Source organism: Chlorocebus sabaeus, chromosome 3, assembly GCF_047675955.1.
Source record: "Chlorocebus sabaeus isolate Y175 chromosome 3, mChlSab1.0.hap1, whole genome shotgun sequence".
NCBI classification, from domain to species: Eukaryota; Metazoa; Chordata; class Mammalia; order Primates; family Cercopithecidae; genus Chlorocebus; species Chlorocebus sabaeus.
This window is the reverse complement of record NC_132906.1, coordinates 81368896-81377479: the sequence shown is the minus strand read 5'-3', so window position 1 is coordinate 81377479 and position 8584 is coordinate 81368896. Positions and strand designations below refer to the sequence as shown.

At 50.4% G+C, this 8584-nt stretch overlaps 1 protein-coding gene across 3 annotated transcripts in view; it reads right to left on the bottom strand.

Annotated features, from left to right (window-relative positions):
• Nucleotides 1–3774: 3774 nt before the first annotated feature.
• The window catches only part of UBAC2 (UBA domain containing 2), a 185341-nt gene continuing 180531 nt past the window's right edge, over nt 3775–8584 (bottom strand). For all 3 annotated transcript variants that reach the window (XM_073014468.1, XM_073014466.1, XM_073014467.1), the window contains one exon: nt 3775–4974. In XM_073014468.1, coding sequence (XP_072870569.1) covers nt 4867–4974 — 108 coding nt within the window. In that variant the 3' untranslated portion in view covers nt 3775–4866. The remainder of the gene's footprint in view (nt 4975–8584) is intronic.

The window sequence follows — 8584 nt, the reverse complement described above, 5'->3', positions numbered from 1 at the left end:
AGTTCCAATGTTCTAGTTCTAGGAACCTGCGAGCCCCCTGTGTTTCAGAACAGACAGACCCTTGGGGAGAAGTGGCTGGGCAAGGGTGCTTGCTGTCAGCTTGGGGAGAGCCCCCTGTGCCTGGGCCGAGTGCGATGCTGGAGGTTTTCTCTGGTCCTTCTGCCTGGAGGTCATGCAGGACTGTTGCTGCTGCTTCTGTTTCGCTGTGGTGAAGTTGGAGGCCCTGGAATCTGTGGGTCTGGCCATTTGGGGACAGCCCTCTGTCCCTAAATGATTTTTGTGTCCGGGTGAGGACTATGGTGGGTCGTAACTCAATTTGCTGGTGTTGGTCTGGGGAGATTCCTATTGCAGACCTCTCTCCCCTACTCCTCCTCCACATACCTAGGTTCCTTTCTTCTCTCCCACTCCAAGTCTACTCAGACTCCCAGGGCAGCTCACACAGAACATTCCAGAAAGGTCACAGAACTGATCAACTTCCCTGGGAATTGTGGACTGGCTATCAGGGACCTACACACGCCAGCTAGTTTCTTGGCATTGTGTAAATCTCTAGGATATTTGAAATTCCCATTAAGCAGGGGGTTCAGCAGACCACAACACTGCAGTTAATAAACAAAAGAGGGCCGGGCATGGTGGCTCACGCCTGTAATCCCAGCACTTTGGGAGGCCAAGTGGCGGATCACCTGGGGTCAGCAGTTCGAGACCAGCCTGGCCAACATGGCAAAATCTCTTTTCTACTTAAAATACAAAAATTAGCTGGGTGTAGTGGTGTGTGCTTGTAATCCCAGCTACTTGGAAGGCTGAGGCAGGAGAATTGCTTGAACCTGGGAGGCAGAGGTTGTAGTAAGCCGAGATGGCGCCACTGCACTCCAACCTGGGCAACAGAGCGAAACTGTGTCTCAAAATAAAAATAAAAATAAAATAAAAAAGAAGCCAAAGCCATTGTTTCTGGCCAATGTAGATCCTTCGCGCTTCTCTCATTTAAAGATGTCCGTCCGCTCTGTTAGCCCCCAGGCCCTCCTCTATTATGGAGCTAAAGACTCCAGGACAGGAGTTTCCTCACCTTTGCTCCTCGTTTTGCCCTTCATCTTCTCCTTCCTCTAGGTCCAGGGGACTGAACGAAGCATGCTTCTGGTTCCTGTGGTACCCCGCTTTGTGGCTCGTGAGTGCACCCCATTCTGGGCCTGGATCTCATGGTCTCTGTCCCTAGCTCTCCCCTTCCCCTCTGCCAAGTGTCCTTGTTGAGCCTGTGCCCCACCTCCACTTTCTCACTGGTCCTTAAATTTCCTCTGGAAGCCACCACCACTCGGCCCTTGCCCTTGCCCTTCCCAACAGTAGCGTCCCCAACCCTTGACTCTCCCACGTCCCCACCTGAGCTGCCCTCTCCTGATCCTCCTGCCGCCTCTCTGCCTCTTCCTCCTCTCCAGATGCTGAATTCCTCAGGGTTCCATCCTCAGTCCTCCTCTCTCCTAATTCCCTGATTCACTCCATTATCCCAAGAGCAGGACTTGTGATTTGGCTCTCTGGTCCCCGCCTCTGTTCAGACTGATTTCCAACATCCAGTGCCCACTTCCCCCATCCCTTCTACCTGAATCCCAGGTCTATTCGTGGCATTGTTCAAATGTAGCTAGTGGGGTTGTTTCTGCATCAGACAGGGCTATATGGGCAGGTTATAAATTCACATACTTCTGGCAATTTTTGTCATGTGTAAGATTTCAGTCTTAGAGCTGGAATTTTAGTCTGAGCTGGAAAGCCCATTTTGGCATTCTTGGTCCACCCCTTTACAAAAACACTATTGGCTATTGGTTAGGGGAACTTGGAAGTGAAGAAACTACTCCTGATTCTCACAAATTAAATATCAGGTAAGCTCTCAGGTTAAGATAAAATTCTTTTATTTTTATTTTTTTGAGATGGAGTCTCGCTCTGTCGCCCAGGCTGGAGTGCAGTGGCCGGATCTCAGCTCACTGCAAGCTCCACCTCCCGGGATTTTACGCCATTCTCCTGCCTCAGCCTCCCGAGTAGCTGGGACTACAGGCGCCCACCACCTCGCCTGGCTAATTTTTTGTACTTTTTAGTAGAGACAGGGTTTCACCGTGTTAGCCAGGATGGTCTCGATCTCCTGACCTCGTGATCTGCCTGTCGCGGCCTCCCAAAGTGCTGGGATTACAGGCTTGAGCCACCGCGCCCGGCCTGATAAAATTCTTAAGTCTATGGTTTAGACACTTCCATTTCAACTTAAGAACAACTGTAGGAACATAAACTCAGGGACTCACAGAATATTCTAAATGACACTGGAGTGTGTTCACAATTTTGTACTCAATTTCCCTAACATCTCCACCTTTCTAACCCAAACTCACTCTAGCTTTATGATTTGGAACTTCATAGGCAGGCTTTCCTTAATGTCAGGAGAAAGGGGTCACTATGGACAATCTTCCCTCCTTTTCTCATTTCACTATCTATAAATCTGCTCACCCGAAAATTAAGCCCAATCTGTTACCGTGTGCACAAAATCAAAAGGCTAAACCTTTTCTAGACCTTAGGAAGCTGAGTCAAGCGGCTCACTGGCACCCTCCTCTGGTTGGCATGGCTCCACAGGTCTTCCTTGCGGGTGCCATCAGTCTGAAGAGTCCCAGTGTTTTGACAAGAGGTGGGGGAGCTCTCAGGTGTTCAGACTTCTGCCGGGAATGCCTGTGTCAATGCTTTTCAATATTTGCAGGAAGCAAGAGTGCGTGAGCTACGCGAACCCCAGTAAGACAGAAAACATGGCCAAGCGTGAAAAGGTAGACGTGTGTGTGTGTGTGTGTGTGTGTGTGACTGTCCAGAAGGTGGTGATGGAGGGAGAGTGGCCTGGCAGTTGCATGACAAGGATGGAGAATCACAGGCCACCACTGCAAAGGTGAGGACTTGGCAGCTGCGAGGAACTGGGAAAGAGGCTCAAAGAACTAAAGAGAACAAACCAAGCCTGTAGTTGTCTCCCAGCTCTGCCACTACTTAGGTCCTCAATCCTCTACTCTGTAAACAACCAACACAGAGGGTCACTAAGGTTCCCGTGGGCAGGGCAAAGTCTCCAAAATACAATCTCATTCCCAAGGGAATCCTGATCAGCAAACAGTCAAGAACAGCTGGCAGGTGTGAACTGAGGCCTCTAATTAGCTACTTGCCAAGGGGCTATTTGTTGCCCCCCAGTCTCCGAGGGAGACCTTTGCCTCTGGTTTGGTTTTACTTGGCTAGGTGCTGTTTGAAGGGGTGGCATGCAGGAGGGGGTGTATTTTTGGTTGTTCTCTGCCTGTGCCCCTTTGCACGGGGAACACAGAGAGTGGATTTTGGTTTGCCTCCGAGGTCAGACCCACATGGCTTTGCTCAGCACTCTCAGGAGGTGTTGAATGAGGCCTGGTTAGTGAATGAGGTCAGGGACATCTCCACCACCGTCAATCGTTCCTTTCAACCTGAGGTGGCGCAACTCAGATTCAAGGAGGGGCTTGTGCGTGGGACCAGCGGGGCTCCAAGAAAGTCACCTTGACCCCCATTTCTGAGCAGCTTAGTGGCCCCAGGCAGCCTCAGTAAGACCCAGCTTCCAGGTTTCCACAGGTAATGCCACTGACCGGGGGTGTTCTGTGGGCAGTGCTACTTACAGGAACAAATGCGCTTCACTCACTTCAAACAAGCACTCAGTCTTCTGAAGAAAGACGAGCAGTGCGGAGGATTTGGTTGACTGGTAAATGCATAGCCTGGAACAAGGCTTTACTTGTACAAGTCTGATAGAAAAATACTGAAGAGTAAAACACATTAAAAACTTTATTGTAAGTATCAACATCTAAATTTGCATCAATTTGATACATCGTTGCTCATTTTGCAGAACATAACAGTTGCACATTGCAAGAGCCAACTTGCTTGGGGTCTTTTCATGCTCAGGGCGGTCCACCCCTGCCTTCCTTCTCCCCGACCTGCATCCCATCCTCCACAGTCTGCCCTGCCTCCTGCCGCCACAGGTTCAAGACCCAAGCCCTGAGGAGAACCTGCTGCCAGAGGGGCTGACTGGCTACAAGCCGAGAGGGCCAGGCAGCTAGCCCTGCCACAGGGACGGGGCAGGCAAGGGATCGTTTCTCCTCTTCCCGGGCTGAGCCCGTGCCAGGCCAGCCACAGAGTGCCCTAGTCAGCCCATGTGACTCCAGAGAGCCTGCTGTTCTTCTCCATCCCATTTCACCCGCAGCCTAGTGGCTAACTCTGGATATTCTGAGCAAAATTAACCCAAGTTTCATGGAGAACTCCAGAACCTTGAACCAGTGCATGGTTATCACCATTCTTTGTTACTAGATATAGGAGAAGGTACTGCGGAGTCCCCTGGCCTAGAACAGCTCGGGGGAGGATTCAGCTCCCCGTTTCTCCCTCACTCCCAAGAGATTTGAAAACAAGTTTGAGAGAAGAAACAGTAACTAAAAAAGTCCATGAAGAAGGATCTGACATGTCCGTTATGAAATAACATCACCCTCTCCCCATCACATCGCAGGAGATGACACGTTACAGTAAGAGGGTTACGGCAATTCCCCATCTGGAGTGCCATTCAACTGCCTGCAGAAATCTTCCATTTTAATGCATTTTAAACACATTCAAAACGAGTGATGACTCTCCAACCTAGGGAAAATGCCCAATAAAAAATATAGGTAGAAAATACATGCTAATGTAATGGCAAACTTATTTCCATACTATAACGGCAACAGTCTTGGGGTTGAAGGCAGGGGTGCGGTGGAACCTCCCTCTTCCCACAAGAACATCAGCACCAGAGATGCTCAGTCCCCGGGCTGATCTGATGGTGGGGACCATGCACTGTCACTCGGCGGCCGGTCCGGTCCCAGTGTTGGCCTGGGACCATCAGTGTTGCAGCAGGAAGTTGGTGGCGACATTGAGGTCATTGTTTGAAGCTCTCAGGGCTTCCAAAGCATCACCTCTGGAAAATCCCATCTCCATGAGCCGGGCGACCTGCAGGCAGAGAAAACCCAGAAACCTGAGGGCGCTGACGACACTGCTGCTTATCCCTGGGCCCCAAATGTTCCTCATGTGAGCCGTGTGGCAAAGGTCAAAACTGTTTACAAAAAACCATTTTCATTTCAATATGGAATCTGATACTTAAAAGTTACACCAGGTACAAATTTTTCAATGTTTACTAGGGGTAGCTGATATATATGCATTCTCGCATGTAACCCTCAGTCTACAGACGAAGACACAGGGTTCCTGAGGGTCAAGTGGCCTAGTGGGACCAGGCCTTGGGAGCAGGTCAGCATGAGCTGCCCAGGCTCACTGCCAGGCCACACACCTCAGCGTCAAATGTGATTCCCTATGACGGTGACACACGCTCAGCCCTGGCATCACGCTCCTGGTGCCACTGCCACAGAACTGCCTGCCTTTGGGTGCTCGGACTACTTTTAACAGCTGTCCCGCTCGCAGCCTGGGGCTTACACAGGCAGCAAAGGGGGGCTGAGCCTGGGGCAGCAACTGAGGGAAGGAGGTAGCGAAAGCCACCAGAAGCAGGGAGGAGCGGGCGTGCATTGTTTTTGACCACAAATCCTGATTCTGTGCATATGGAGATTTCCTGTACTTTTCTCTACAGGCAGTCTCCAGTATCGAAATCGGCAGTGTTACTAAAGCTTATTTGCAACCTTTTTTCCCAATTAAGAATGTATTACAAAAATATTCATGGCCCCAGATTGCCACAGGAATACTTTTTTTGTACTTATATTAAAATAAACTGCACTTGCAATAACATCTCGTAAAAGTCAACAGTCTTGTACATGTTGAGTTTTTCAGTCACTTGCGCATTAAAGAGGCTTTTGTGGGTTCACCTGAGGACTTAGTCAGAGTTTCCAATTTTTTTTCCGAAAGAGAGCGAGCTACTTGGTGTTACATGGTGGAAAGAGAAGGGGCCCAGTATTGCCACCCCTCCCTCTGCTCAGGGGACTCGGGGTGTGTGAGTGGGCACTATGGCATGGGGTGGCTGGAGGAAGGGACGGGCATGTGGCTCCAGAAAGCCTGCTGTTCTTCCTCTCCATCCCATTTCACCCACAGCCTAGTGGCTAACTCTGGATATTCTGAGCAAAATTAACCCAAGGACCCAGCAAGGTGAGGAAGAAGGTGCAGACAGGAGAGAGGCAGGTGGGGGAGGGAACCCCCCAGTGACCATGCAGGCCCAGACACCCAGACCCCTCCTCCCCCAAAAGCCTTAGGGAAGAGCTGAGGGCAAACAGGGACACGTAGTGGACACTGCTCAGAAGCTGGAGTCCAGCCAGGGCTTCTCCAAACAGGGGCTGCTGCCCATGTCATGGGACCATTCAGTGGGTGAGGACCAGGCTTACAAGCGCACGCACTGAGTGTGCTCCTTCCTGGAACGTTGCTTTCAACCCTTAGCACAGGGACAGACGCACAGCCCTGGCTAGGAAGCTAAGAAGGGCTGCTAGGTGTCCTCTACATGCCTTGTGGTGCGGAGGGCTGTCCCGGGGCAGCAAGAGGCCCAGCACCTGGGACACTACGGTACCCTCAGGTGACTCACGCTCAGCTGCCCGGGGCTGGTGGGCAGCGCGCAGCGAAGGCAGAAACCTTCTAGTTTGTTTTCCCGCCAGAGGAGAGAGTGGTATAGGTAACAAAACAATAGATAACAAAACTAGAATGGAAAAGAATTGATTTTGGTTGGCTGGAAAATGGTCAGATGGAATTTAACAGAGATATGTACAGTCCTAGACTTCAAAGGTCAGGTAGGATTTGAGAGACCTGACTCGAGAGTATTTGATGAGAAAATTCCTGAGGGTTTTCAGGTGGGATTTGAGAGACCTGACTCGAGAGCATTTGATGAGAAATTTCCTGAGGGTTTTCAGCAGGCCCAGCTTAACTGGCCACACCAGTGATGCAGCTCCTTACACAAGAGCATGCACAGGCACACACACATGCACACTCCTAATGCTTCATATGCACCTCAGCTGTGGCTGAGTGCCCTGGCCTTGCTGCCAGGTGGCTGAGAATGCTGCCACCCTGGTGTTCTGCCTCTCACGAGCTGCCATTCGCACAACGCCACAGCTCTTGATTTTGTCCTTTGAAGTAACCGAGAACAACCCTATTCTCTTTTCCTACATAAAGCACTTTGTGGGTGTGACAGCCCTCTCCTTCCTCCCTCAACCACTGGCTTTTCTCGGCCCCCACCCTGGCCTGTGGGCACCGCGGCTTGTTCTGCCTGTTGCCGTCTCTGCCCTCTGCCCTGAGCCTGCTGACTCCTCTTCCCCTGGTGAGTCTTGGAGCCCCTGCCCTTTCCCATGTCTCCCAGACTAGAAGGCTCCCAGAGTGAAGTCCTCAGGGCCCCACTGCCTTCTGTCCTGGGCTCCCCGCAGCTGTGTCTGTGGGGCGATAGCTTCTCCCCACCGCTGTGAACTCCCAGTATGAGGGCTGTGGCTGCCTTTGCTCATTCCTGTGTTTCAGGATCCAGTTCCTTTCAGCCCAGTCCCCTCGCATTTGTGCACACCATCTCAGAACACCGTGCCCAAAACTGAGTGTGACACCATGGGTGTGGTCTCACCGGGGCAATGAGCAGTGAGGCTGCTGCCCTCCGACAGTCTGGGCCCTTAGCTTCAATGAGAGCAGAGGAATGCATGAGTAGTGTGCATGTATGTGTGTGTCTGTGCACGCTCTTGTGTAAGGAGCTGCATCACTGGTGTGGCCAGTTAAGCTGGGCCTGCTGAAAACCCTCAGGAATTTTCACATAAAATGCTCTCGAGTCAGGTCTCTCAAATCCCACCTGACCTTTGAAGTCTAGGACTGTACATCTCTCTGTTAAATTCCATCTGACCATTTTCCAGCCAACCAAAATCAATTCTTTTCCATTCTAGTTTTGTTATCTGCTGTTAATCATCTCCCTCAAACTTGCATCATGCCTAAATTTGATTAGTAAACCTCTACAACTTCGTTCAAGTTATTATTGATGAAAATGTCAAACAGGTCAGGTCAAAGAGTCCAGAACTCTGTGTTCAAGGGGTTAATGAACATTTTTAATCAGTTTCAAACCCACTTTATTGCACTATCATTATCCATTCTGCATGTCACCAACATCTCTCATAAGCTGACGAGATGTTGTCAAAGGTCTTGGTGACATCTTGCCAATGGCATTGGTTTGGTGTCCTAGGCCACAGCTGTCTTTTCAACGTTCACAAATCATCTATTTGATAATAATCTGTTCTGGCTTTTGCCAGACGTGAAACTTCAATTCTGCCATTTGGTTCTCAGAATTCACACTTTCCTTTTCCTTAGGAACATTTTCAAGCTAAGTGCTTTCTCAAGCCTCCATCAGGTTGCGCAGGGAGAGGGGCTGGAGGACTCAGGTTGGATATATATCACGTGGAAGGAAAACTCTCGCTGATCAAGGTGGTCTTTCCAATCTCGGGTTGAAATAACCTGTATGATGTTTCCTCCAGTTACTTCCAGTTAAGGACCACTGTCATTGGTGGAGGTAACTCAGGCCAAATGGGAGGTGGCCTGCCTACCTTCCCCTGTTATCCACCACCATGATGCCATGGCCCCCAAACAACTTGGCCACTCTTAATGACATTTATTT